Here is a 14,121-nt window from a genome sequence, read left to right on the forward strand (position 1 = left end):
ATGGCCTATCACCATGTAGCTTATTGAGTCACAAATTTATATCTTAATGCAAGTTTATCATTGTTTTCTAGAGGCTTTCCTTTGCAAACATCTTATACTTAATTACTCCTATTTAAAATTTTTTATTTTATTTCTTTACTGTTGTAGAGCAATAGAGTTACTACAGGGTGTGGAAACCGACTAAGTTTTTAAAGCTACTTAACATACTTCTAAGGTTAATTGTGATGTACCTTTTTGTTTCTGAACCTGCTATTATTTGTAATTTTTCTCTATTCCCAATAATTGGAAGTAAAATTTATAACATTATCCAGATTATTTGAAAAATAAAATAGAACTCACTATTGATAATAATATCTCCTTTTTAACCATAAGTTAAATGTAATTAAACGTAGTGCTAAAATTGTTTCTTTCTTAATAATCGTTTCAGTAAAAGTTTCAGAAATTGTACATCTTAGTTTAAAAATATGTCTGATCTATTGGTAAGATAACTGCATTTCTAGTGAAGGATACTTTATAGCTGTGGTTCTTTATCTTTTGTAGCTTAGTGCCATTTTCATGAAATACCAAAAGAAAAGCCATTTTATTTTATTTTAATGGCTAATTTTGTATAGTAGTATATTATTCCACCTAGTATGTATTTCATTTTGAGATGATTGCATGGGTTATTTGAAACTTTTATGAAAATTACTAAAGAAGATGCTGACTTTTAGAATGAAATTATATTGGGCTTTGGTACTTCATCAGTCAGATTTCGGCATACAACACAATATCCTACTCCTATTATAATCCAGAGAATTTTTTTTTTTTAAGTGTTTAAAATAAGTAGTATTCCTGATTTAAATATTTTATTTCTAAGAAAACTTCTAACAACTCTAAACACCCTGCTCGTCTTTGCGAGTTCACACTGCCCCAAGGGTGTGTTACTGCTCAGGTTTAACCACTGCTCTCAGTCTGAAAATATTTACTCTCAAAGCTACATGAACCAAAACACAGTTATCTGATTTTTCAAGAAAATTAAACATCTGTAAGAAATTTGAATTTTTGACATATGAGTTTGCAGTCCCAAACCATTTTATGTCTGCCACTGACTAATAGTGATATGCAATTTTTTGCAAAACATCAAAGGACTGGAAGAGCTATTCAATGGAACCCTAATGATATATATTTTGAATTGTATATGATTAATAATCAAGGTTAGTTAAATCTGTTGACTTCAAATATTACACTATGTTCTGATCATGTCTTTAGAAGTGAGCATTCTTTGAGTAGACAGTCTATAATGGACCAATTCCTTTAGCTTTGTATGGTTGCATTATCTGAAATAAATTTATAGAAAAAAGTTTTAAATATTCGTAAATTTTTTTCATATTTTTTCTCCCTCATCTGAAATCTCTATTTTACTTTGCTATCTTTAATTACCAGGATTGGTCAATTCATTTTAGTCCAGGGGAACTTGTGGCACCAAAAGATGAGCTTAATGCTCCAGATCTTTACATACCTGGTAAGTAATCTTACTTTCAGATTTGGTTTATAGAACAGAATCATGAAACATTTTCTTGCAGTTGTGGAATAGATGAGCTTTAACACTGTACAAAGGAATACTGATATCTGTTGAGATTTATGTTAATCAGATATTTATTCTCTTTGTAAACAAAGAAAAATGTTGTCATTACTTCAATCTACAAAACATCAAGAGAGTTTGAATGTTATTGTTCTTGTGCTTGTAGCAGCAGTCTAAGTGTGGTTAGTTGGTGCTGGTGTTGCTGTAATCATTTGTCATTGTTTAGTTGCTGTCAGTTTGGGTCAGCTGCTGTTCGTGTCTTTACTGTTGTCTGCTTGCTGTCTTATCTCTCCTCTCTCTCAATGCTCTCTATCAAGCAGGTAAGGTGTGCTGAATTTATAGTGCGGGATAGGCTCATAGAGAAAGGCTTAAAAAGATGGAATTGTTTTGGGAGCCATTTCTAGGCGTAGTCATGATTGGTTAGATTTTTTTTATCACATGGGTAATGTTCTAGCGAATCACAACATCAGATATAGTTATCTGATTACTGAATATTCCTGCCACATGACTTCCCTGCCATTGACAATTTCCATTCACAGTGAATTGAACAAAATTATGAGAATAGTGCTGGAATTGCAGATGTGATATGTATAAAAGAAGCATGCATAAGAAAAGGGTGAATGCATGACTAAGAATGTTGGTTAAATTGCACAGTACTGTCAGAAGATATTTTCATGCACAATACTGTGCTGTCTCGTACATGAAGTGCTGTACAAGCTTATGGCGCAAAAGTCTGCAAAACCAGGAATGTGAAAAATAAAATTTAAAAGAAAATAGAATAAACAAACAGTATGCAGGAAAAATTAGAATTGTGGTTAAATGTTAGGCCACCAGAGTATAACTCTAAAAATACTAGGAAAGATCTAGGACTCCTGTATGTACATGAGCCAGATGAGTGCAGCTAAATGTGTAACTGAGTGAATGAGTGACTTGTACATAGTTATGTGCATGTACACCAGTGAGTCAGTGTACTGTTTACCAGTTGGGTGGTAGTTGCATATTCAGGTGCATTTGTGTTGAATACCAGTTTGTCAATATTGTGAACCTATTCAGCTATTCCTGAGCTTAGGAATATAAGTAGCGAAAGTAGGGTTGCATCTTCTATCCATAGTAACCTTATGCATACTGCTAGTAATGCATGTGTTTGCTAGGTGCTTGTGTGCATGTTGTGCAAGTGCTGGGTGCTTGCGTGCATGTCGAAATGTGTTCAGATATATGTGTGTATGAGCAGAAAGGAGAAATCAGTAAGAAAAGAGTAATAATCTTGATGATGAAAACTTTTTTTTTGTTTTGTACTGCACTGGAGGAAACACAAGTTGACTTATCTCATTCTTGTCACTGGAGCAGATGGAGGCATCAGTGGAAGAATGTGCTGATGTCGATGATGTTACAGGTAGCATATTGGCATCTCAGCAGTGTTGCTCAAAACATTTGATGTGCTGAGAAGAAGCTTGATTGGGACACAATCACCTGTGTGGCATGGCTACAATGGTAGAGAAAAGTTCCTTGTAGAGTGAATTTTCTCAGAGACATATCAGTGTTGTTCATTTGAACTTGCAAGGTGTTGGTAAGCTGTGTAGTAGCAGTTTTTTATCAACTTGCAGAGCTGCATAATGTCCTATGGACAGAATAATTGGCAATTGTTTCCTGGCTGTGTCATATTCTTTTGTTGGATCATCACTGTCATGATAAAGAGGCTGTGAAATGTATTTAAACATTCAAGTCACCATTTGTTACTACTGCTGACTGCCATCTCTAGCATCAGATATCACCAGATGTTACATAGAGAAACACTGATAACTGATGAGATTTATGATAAACAAATATTTATTCTTTTCATAAACAAAGGAAAATTTTGTTGTTACAACAAACAGCAAACCAGTGAGAAAGTTTGAATGTTATTGTTCTTGGTGTGCTTGTAGCAGCAGTCAAAGTGTGGTTTGTTGGTGCTGGTGTTTCTGTCATTGTTCATCATTGTTTAGCTGCTGTCAGCTTGGGTCAGCAGCTGTCTGCGTCTGTTTGCTGTCTGTCTGCCTTCTCATCTCAGCTGTTTCTCATTGCTCTATGGTTAAGTAGCTAAGGTGTGATGAATTTATAGTGCCAGATAGGCTCAGAGAGAAAAACATGAAAAGATGTAATTGTTGCTGGAGCCTGGTCCAGGTGAAGTCATGATTAGTTAAATTTTTTTATCATGTGGGTAATGTTCTACTGAATTACGACATTGGATATATTGATCTGATTGTGGGAAATGTCAATTTGTTTTGTTATTTAAACGTAGGAAGAATTTTATACACCAAACTGCTACCACAGACCAAATATGAGCTTGTGAAAGAAATAATACATATCCTCGTGAACCTGCAAGAAACAGCAGCCAAATCTTGTTCATATCAGACTCCAACTTGTAAGATACATTATGTCTGGGCAAAAGCAGCTAGAGCGCTTTTGATGATAGATTTACTGGATGAAGACTAACCTGTGGTTAAATAACAATGAGCTAAAATACCCTTGGACTGCATAAAAATGTACTTAATGTTGGTGATATTTTGTTTATTTTGGGGAATATATATAGTAGAGTTTAGAGAATTTTAATTAGCCAATGAATCCACATTCTTTTGTTTGGACTTTGTATTTCAAATGTTAAGTAATAGAACAAACAACCCAACATAGACAGTGTGATTTTGAGTAGGAAGTTAACTTTATGAATAACTAACTTAAAAGCCACACTCCATGCAGATTTTAAGCTAACTCCTGCAGAGGGCTAATTGGGCCTATGGCCCAAATCTGATAAGAGCTAAATAGCATGACTATAATACATCTATAATGACTATATTCCCTGGTGGTTTTGATCAGAGGTTAAAGACAGATAAGAATTAATTCTGTAATGCAATCAATCTATTGTTCCAGTACCAAGTTGAATTCTAACTGTTGGCCAGTTTGTCCCAAAGTTCTTATCTTGATATAAAATTAACGAAGTGAATGTCATTTATCTTAGAAAAAAGTTGGACATAAGAAGCATGGGATGTGCTGTGCAAGAGAGATGACTGCGCTGGTATGGTCATGTGTTATGTATGGATGAAGACAGCTGTGTGAAGAGTCACACCCTAACAGTGGAGAGAACCTGTGGAAGAGGTAGAACCAGGAAGACCTGGGATGAAGTAGTGAAGCATGACCTTCGAACATTGGGCCTCACAGAGGCAATGACAAGTGACCAAGACCTTTCGAGATATGCTGTGCTTGAGAAGACCTGGCAAGCCAAGTGATATCGTAGCCATGGCCAATACTAGTGTTGTATAACTGGCCCATTTAAAAGCACCCATCAATCATCAGGAAATATGCTATGCTTGTGAAGACCTGTTGAACCAAGTGAAATTGTAGTCATAGTCGATGCTAGTGCTGCCTGACAGGCACCTGTGCCAGGGGCACATAAAAAGCACTATTTAAGTGTGACCGATGCCAGTGCCGCCTGACTGGCACCCGTACCGGTGGCATGTAAAAAGCACCATTCAAGTGCGGTCAATGCCAGTGCCACATGGCTGGTTCTCATGTCGGTGGCACATAAAAAGCACCTACTGCACTCTTGGAGTGATTGGTGTTACGAAGGGCATCCAGCTGGAGAAACCTTGCCAAATCAGATTGGAGCCTTGTGCAGCCTCCCAGCTTGCCAGTTCTCAGTCAAACCGTCCCACCCATACCAGCATGGAAGGCGGACGTTAAATGACGACGACGATAATGATGATGGAGATAGGAATATGTAAGAGTATCTGAGATGGAGAATTGAGCCAGGGTTTGTTTTATGATGTATGTTGATAAGTTACCAGGGTCAAAGTGAAGAAAGAAAATTCCACTTCAGGTGGTGTAGACTCTGTTGATAGAGAACCTGCTCTTGAAGATATATCCTTTAACCTACATTTATCTATCTTGTTGTTAATTGTTGAAAGCAATTGCATTATTTTGATCTTATTGAGTTAACTTACAAAGCTATGACTAACACCAATCTTGTATCTTCAACTTTTGCATTTGTTCAAAATTTTTGTTTCGTTTCAGTGATGGCTCTTGTTACATACATTCTCACTGCTGGTGTAGTGATGGGCATTCAAAACAGGTTTGTACATTCATTGTTTAAATGGCACACTCCTCTATACACATAATAATTGGTCTTTTGTTAGTGAAAGAAATTATTATTACCATTAGCACAATGTCAGTGAAGTTAGTAGAAACTAATGTTGTAATAAATTCTTTGTTATATGTAGTTATGTCCCTTCACATACTGAGTTCATACCTTGTCAGAACTGATATTTAACTTTCGTTTTTCCAGGGGTCAATAAATTTGGTACTAGGATGGATATAATAGACTATACATTTGTCTCTGAAAATGTATGAAGTTATGGAGCTTTTCTTACTGTAACGCCTTGAACTAACATAGAATGTTTACAGTTTTGTGGCACTATAGCTATTTACACTTGTCTCATTCCAACCATTCAAGTGGTTGTATTATCTACTCTTTACAAGGTGGCAAACTGGCAGAATTGTTAGCATGCCAGGCAAAATACTTGCCAGCATTTTGTCCATCTTTACATTCTTGGTTCAAATTCCACTAAGGTCAACTTTGCCTTTAATCCTTACTGGGTCAATAAATTAAGTACCAGTGAAACACTGGGGTCAATGTAATCAACTACCTCTTCCTCCAAAATTTCAGGCTTTGTGTCTTTAGTAGAAAGGATTATTTACTCTTTACCATTTCAAAACAGCAGTCTTAATTAACTAAATTGCTAACGTGCTAACAAATAGGCTATTTGCCATCATCATCTTTATTTTTCCTAGTATTTGTTTCATAATAATCTTAGTATTAGTAGTACTACATTATTATTACCCTTATTTTTATTATTTCTCCTCTCCTTTTTTTTCTCTTTCATTTCCTACTGTTACTGATTTCTCTTTCCATTTATTATTCTTTATTTGAATATTCGTTTTTACTTTTGTTTATTTGATTATAGTTACTATGATATTGAAATATTGTGGCCCATAGTATTTTCTATATTTGCTACTATGAATATTTGCAATTTACCACTGATCATAGCTATGTCTTATCAATGATACATGTACCAGTAAGATTGCTTTTATTATTGATGATAGTAATATTGGTTTCAAATTTTGGCACAAGCCAGCAATTTCAGAGGAGGGGTAAGTCAATTACATTGACCCCAATACTCAACTAGTACTGAAAGGATGAAAGACAAAGTCAACTTTGGTGGAATTTGAACTCAGAGCATGAAGACATAAAATGCCACTAAAGCATTTCACCTGGCATGCTAATGATTCTGCCAGCTTGCCACCCTATTGATGATAGTAATCTTATTGTTATTATTCCTATTTTCATCCGTTTTCATCATTATTGATTCCTCCCCAGATACATGTTTGTCACAAAGTGCAAATACACATGACTTTAAGGTAGTCTGATATAACCAACCACACATATTGCATAACTTTTCACACAGAATCATTTATGTGCAATGTGGTTGGAAAATTGAGTGGTACAGAAACAATTGTAACTAATGATAAAGTTGTGCTATAGTCATTCTTCATCTGCTTCCTTGTATTATATGTTACTCTTCATTGTACTTACATACTGCTTTTACCAGTGAGGTACCTGGAGTTTCTGCACCAGTGAATTTTGAATTTTTTTTCAAAGTTACAGTATGAGAGTGTAAATAACCAGGAGTTGGTGTTGAAATGTACCAGCTTTCTACCTTATCGGGACCTACACCATCCATCCATCTATCTATTTATCTATAGATACATATATACATATATGTTGTACCTACACTTATTTTAATTTCCAGATTTACTCCGGAGCAGCTTGGAATTCAAGCAAGTTCAGCTTTAGTGTGGCTTATACTGGAACTGTTTATCGTTATGCTCAGCTTGTACATACTCAACTTGAATACTGGCCTCAAATATCTCGACACCCTTGCCTATTCAGGGTATAAATATGTAGGGTGAGTATTTTTTATTGATTACTGTGAATAAACTGTACAAAATGTGATGTATGTACATATATATGTGTGTGAATATATATATATATATATATATATATATATATATATATATATATATATATACACATATATGCTTTATTTTCATGAGCACATATGTGTGTGTGTGTGTGTGTAGGGGGTCTGTGTGGATGTTTATATTCTGTACTTCGCATGAAAAATTGCTGAGCTATAAATGGTAGAGTTTGTTGACATTTCTCTAAAAAAAAAAAAACATCCAGTAGCTTTGTACTTTTGAAGATGAGTGGAATAAAAATTTTCTTAAGTGCAAGACAGGTGAGAGTTAGCGACAAAAAGGTAACCAGCTTTTACACAAAACCTCAATAATATGATCTATCTAACCCATGCTTGCATAGAAAAATGGAAGTAAAACACACAAATGAATGACAACTTCTATGGTGTTGTGCTATGATAAAATGCATCCAGTACACCCTGTAAAGGGGCTGGTGTTAGAAGAGCATCCAGCAATAGAACTCATGCCAAAAATCGGGACATATGAGAGAGATGTAGCCCCTAGTCTGTCTAGGAGGGCCATTACGTCAAAGATGAACTAACTCTGATTGTGTAGTCATGCAACTTATTCCAGCTTGAAAGGGAAGTAAAATGATGATATTTCCAGTTAATTTATTTGTAAAAGTTTCAAACAGTCGATTTAAATACTTGTTAAGGATTAACTCACTCAACTTTAGACATAGTGTTTTCAGAATTTCTTTCTTTCATCAATTCATTAATTTATGGTTGATTTTATCTCAGTTATAGTTGAAATGTCATAACAAAACTATCTGGACAAATTATCATCAATTTTTAACAGCTTTTACAAAATTTTTCATATTAACATTATCCTGCAGTGTTGATAAAAATTTTGTTTTTCGTTTATTCATAAAAACCAGTCAGAATTTTTTGTCTAATATAGCATGTATTGGCCACCATACTGTGATAGAAGCAAGGAAAACATGGTAACTGTTTATAATCACTTTGAAGTTCAGTATAATGTTATTATTTGATGTATATCAATTAACTGTACTCTTGGTAATTTATCATTTATCACAAGTACTCAAGACCTTCAACTGTTTAAAATAGCTATGTCCTTTACGACCATAAACCCCACCCTACCTCCATATTCACACACCTATGCACACATACACACACATAATTCTGTCCTCTGGTAAAACTCACCCACAACCCTTCTCCCCCCAAACCTCCACCACCCACTGCAAGTCCTCTCCAATTCCTCTCAACAACATTTGTTATCTCTAAATATCTCCTCTCACCCTTATGGTACATCTCCCTTATCCCCTCTGTGTTACTTATACTTTCCCCACCCACTTTTCCCTGGGTGTAGGCCCTCTCTCTTGCTTACTCTGACTCTTTATTCTCTCTCTCTCTCTCTCTCTCCTCCCTCTCCTTCCTTGTCCTACTGAGGTAGCCAAGTATCTCCTCTGTAATAAGACAGCTATCCCTGTCCTCTCATATTCCTATCTCTCACCCAGCACACAACCACTTCTTTCCATTCCTCTCCCTCTCTCAGCTGAGACAGCCTTGTCTTGCAAGCTACTTGGCAATTCTGCAAGTTTTAGTGCCGAATAAAAAGCACCTGTGCCAGTACCATGTAAAAAAATATCCATGCTAGCCCCACGTAAAAACACCCATGTGAGTGTCACATGAAAAGCACTCAGTACACTCTGTAAAGTGGTTGGCGTTAGGAAGATCATTCAGCTGTAGAAACCATGCTGAAAGGTGACTGGAGCCTGGTGCAGCCCTCTGGTCTGCTAGCTCCTGTCAAACTGTGCAACCTGTGCCAGCATGGAAAACAGACATTAAATGATAATGATGATGATGGTGATGATGTGTTATAGGTATTGAAAGTAAGAAGCTCATTTAGCGACTGCATGATTTCAGATTCACTTCCACTGTGCAGCATCTTAAGCAAGTGTCTCTTCCACTGTAACTCTGAGCCAACAAGAGCCTTGTGAGTGAATTTGCTTGATGGAAACTACGTGGAAGCCAGACCTCTGTGTGTGTGTGTGTGTGTGTGTTTGTCTCTGTCTGCTTGACAGCTAGTGTTGGTTTGTTTATATCCCTGTAACTGAGTAGTTCAGTAAAGGAGACTGATGGAATAAGTACCAGACATTCAAAATAAGTGCTAGGAGTGAACTGTTTGACTAGACTCTTCAAGACAGTGCTCCAGCATGGCCATAGTCTAATGACTGCAAATCCATTGCATCCTGCTTCAGTGAAGTGGGAGCACTGCTTTGAAGGGTTTTAGCTGAACGAATCGATCCCAGGATATTTTTTTAAAAGCCGAGTACTTATTCTATCAGTCTCTTTTGTTGAACTATTAAGTTATGGGGATGTAAGCACACCAGCACCAGTTGTCAAGTGCTAGTGGTGGCAACAGAGGGACAAACACAGACACACACATACATATATATATATATATATATATGACAGGCTTCTTTCAGTTTCTGTCTACTAAATCCACTTAAAAGGTTTTGGTTGGCCTGGGGCTATAGTAGAAAACACTTGCCCAGGGTACAATGCAGAGGAACTGAACCTAGAACGATGTGGTTGGGAAGCAAGCTTCTTACCACACAGTCATGCAGCACCCATACCAATGATATGTAATAGGCACCTTTGCTGGTGAGGCATAAAAGGGCACCTGTGTTGGTGACACATAAAATGCATCCATACTGGTGACACATTGAAGGTGCCCATGCTGGTAACACATAGGAGGCACCCATGCCAGTGAGATATGTATATGATTGGATCCAGTGGACTCTGTGGAAAAAAACCTTCATGGTTCAATGGAGGGGAGGCAGCTGCAGCAATGCATTGTGGAGTGCTGGATGAGGCAAGTAAGACATCTAAGTCATCCACTGCATCTGTTTTCATTCCCAGTCATCTTGACCTGGTCTTGCAACTGGATTGAAGATGTTCACAGATGAGAGAGTGAAGTTGATGGTGTGGAACTCTTCTTCACGTAATACAAAGTGACTATACAAGTTATCCTTACGGATGACTAGATAGTCCTCTTCTCTCTGATGAACATCCATGAATATCATCATTTAACATCCGTTTCTCCATGCTGGCATGGGTTGGACTGTTTGACAGGAGCTGGCCAGCTGAAGAGCTGCTGAAGTTCCATGTCTGTTTTGGCATGGTTTCTACAGCTGGATGCCCTTATGAACGCCAACCACTTTACAGAGTGTATTGAGTGCTTTCATGCAACACCGGCACAGATGCATTTACGTGGAACCATCACCCATGAGCCCACAAGGTTGGGAAACCAGCTGGAGAGAGATGCAGGGGACAGCCTGTATGCAAGGACAACCATGTTTTTACTTAGCTTGGCATGTTTGACGTGCCTTTTCAAGCACAGCAACCACCAGGAGTCTTGGTCCCCTGTCATCCCCTCTGTGAGTCCCAACATCCATAGAGCCTTTCTTACCACATTGTCTTGTGTAAAACTGGTACTCTATCAGTTATGATGATAATTGTTCCAGTTGATCCGATCAACAGAACAACCTGCTTGTGAAATTAACGTCCAAGTGGCAGAGTACTCCATAGACATGACTACCCGTAACATAGTTCTCATGGAGATTCAGTGTGACACAGAATGTGACAAGGCTGGCGGCCCTTTAAATTACAGGCACTTCTCACTTTTTGCCAGCTGAGTGAACTGGAGCACTGTGAAATAGTGTCTTGCTCAAGAACACAATGCATCACTGGGAATCAAACCCACTACCTAACAATCCTGAGCTGAATACCCTAACTACTAAGCCACATGCCTTTACATAAATATGTATGTTTTTATAGGTTTATGTATGTATGTATATGTATATATATATATATATAAATATATATATATATATATATATTGGATGTAAGCTCAATAATGAGCATGTCCAATGCTTGTTAATGAGCAGCAAAGCAAATATTACTTTTTTTGCCTATTTAAGGATCTGCAGTTTTTTACATACCTATTATAACTTTTACCATAACTATTTTATAAACGTTTCTACTCAGTTAAATGCAATTAGCATTGTGTACAGTCAATGTGTCTCTTCAGATCACCAATAAGAATATAACATTGATTACATGATTAGTCACAGACTTGTGTTCTTTGAGGTGGCAATAATCTATTATCAGGTTTGGTTTGATCCATGTACTGTTGAGTGGCTAACTAGACCACCCTTGAGAAAGACAAACTCAATTACAAAACTATCATTTGAAAGAATTATTGATATCCAAGCTAATTGTTTTTACACTGTGCTTACTTTGTTTTTCTCCCTCTCTTTGCCTTTCTTCTGTTTTCTGTCTCTGAATTTTACTTGAGAATTGATTTTAGTTCAAATTTGTTTCTTTTAGTTATGTTTGAGAATTGTTTTTGATGCCCTTCTCATCTTCTTTTCTGTTTTCTTGCCTCTTTTACATCTTCTTTTTATCACACTATTTCTGAGTTTTACTTGTTTTTTTGTAAATTTCTAAGGACTCTGAAAAAAAAAATCGTCTGTGTTTCTCTCCCTCCCTCATTCCATCTTTGTTTCACCTCATATTTTCTCTCTCTTTCTTCTTTGTATCTTATATTCTTGGCACCGACCAAAAAAGATTCTTTGTCCATATGTAACCAAAGCTCAGCTTATTTCCACCTTATGAAGAATTGTTTTTAGCTTTGTTTTTTTTTTTTTTGTAAAATGATTCCAAGTATATTCTTGACTTCTACTGTTTCTCTCTTCCCCTTCTCTATATCTTCTTGTTTTTTCTCTCTATCATTGCATTTTACACAGCTTGTATGCATGTATGTGTATAATACACACACACACACACACACACACACACATCCTACCATAATTATAAATTCTATTAATTTAGAGTTAATAGGTAAAAATAAGAGTCATGAAATTATGCCAGGAATTACCAAAAAATCATTTTTAATTCAATAAAAAAATATGATGTTGATCTGTACAATTTAGAGTTTAAACTTCTCTTCTTTTTACTTAGGTTTTTTCTATATACCCTATAATTGTAACTAATAGTGAAAATTTTGATGTCTACTAAAGTAATGCTGACATATATCTTTCAGACTAATTGTGATTAAATCAAGATATCGGGGTATTCATAACTATTTTCTTTCTAGGCAGACTGAAGCAAACAGTTATGTGCCTTGTCTAAACAAGGCTTCAGGCTAATACAGTGAATGCTGTGTTTAGCTGATAATATCAGAATAAAACCGAATATGTTTAAAGTGGTGTCTAATATTTGTGAGAAGGCTGAAAATAATATTAGTTGTTTATTTTTTCTATCACTGCATATTTATTTTTAGTTGACCTTTTAATGTTCTTGGCATTAAATGTGTTAACATTTTTGATGTAGAAAGCATTTCTGGATTATCTGATTTATAAACAATTTTATTTTCTACATCAATAAATATACAATTGTGTGCATTTGCTTAGAGATTCTTTCATCACTAGTTCAAGTGTAGTGAAGGCTATGTTTTACTGATGAGAGCAGAATAACACAAACATGTCTGCAGTTGTCTTTCTTTATAGCTGGAAAAATTAAAATAATATTAGTCATTCATTGATTTTTTTTTTCTTTTTCTTTTCACATTTATAGTCAACTTTTTATTGATCTATACTAAATATTTTGACACTTTAGCATTCAAATTAGCCATATCGGGCCAAAATATTCTACCTGTTTTATGTTCAAACTGAGCAGACCTAGCCTCTGCCATCTACTCTATAATGCCATTCTAAAAATAAACAATTAACATCATCAAAATCTCAAAGCTACAAGATAATGCATGATAATTGAAAACTGAATGAATAAATTAGCATTACATTTTGACAGAATAATCTGAATGTTAAATGATTAATACTAACAATCCTGATATTACACTTGTTTCAAAATTTTAGCAGAAGAGCAATGTGTAGCAGAAATAAACTCCTGTAAACTGAATTAATTTAATTTTTACTCCTGTTTGAAACTTAGATCTCGAGTAAGCTAAATAATTTCTAAACATACTGAAATACAGTGGTTTCTTTTTATGCTAGTACTTTGTTAATGAAGAGGGTTCTTTCCTGTCATTGTATTTGTAAAAGTTACTCTATTACCCAAGTATATAGTCCAGATATGTTAAGTGTATACCACACATTTAATAAAGTTAGGAAATAATCATTTAACATACTTGTTTAATGTGGCTAAACTCCTCGAATTTATTAACAATGCTAAGTGCACCTTGTATGTTTTAGAAGCAAATACAGCTGTGACCATTCTTAATATGTTGTTGTTAGTAACAGCTGATAACACTAACACTGAAGTCGAGTGGTTAGATAGTAATGCCAAGCCATCCCATCATTTAGTGGGCTACTTGATTAATTATTTAATGTTTATAATTTTCTTTTTCTCTTTTCTTTCTTGTTTTGAACTAGTTGATGGGATGTTCTAAATCTATTTAACATTTTCTACATTATTTATAAACATGGCAGCATGCTACTTATATATATA

At 35.7% G+C, this 14,121-nt stretch overlaps 1 protein-coding gene across 3 annotated transcripts in view; it reads left to right on the forward strand.

Annotated features, from left to right (window-relative positions):
* LOC106881158 (protein YIF1B) overlaps positions 1-14,121 on the forward strand; it is a 53,781-nt gene that overhangs the window by 30,830 nt on the left and 8,830 nt on the right. For all 3 annotated transcript variants that reach the window (XM_014931448.2, XM_014931447.2, XM_052971759.1), the window contains exons 5-7: positions 1,423-1,501; positions 5,606-5,663; positions 7,402-7,557. In XM_014931448.2, coding sequence (XP_014786934.1) covers positions 1,423-1,501; positions 5,606-5,663; positions 7,402-7,557 — 293 coding nt within the window. The remainder of the gene's footprint in view (positions 1-1,422; positions 1,502-5,605; positions 5,664-7,401; positions 7,558-14,121) is intronic.

Source organism: Octopus bimaculoides, chromosome 11 (assembly GCF_001194135.2).
Source record: "Octopus bimaculoides isolate UCB-OBI-ISO-001 chromosome 11, ASM119413v2, whole genome shotgun sequence".
Lineage (NCBI taxonomy): Eukaryota > Metazoa > Mollusca > Cephalopoda > Octopoda > Octopodidae > Octopus > Octopus bimaculoides.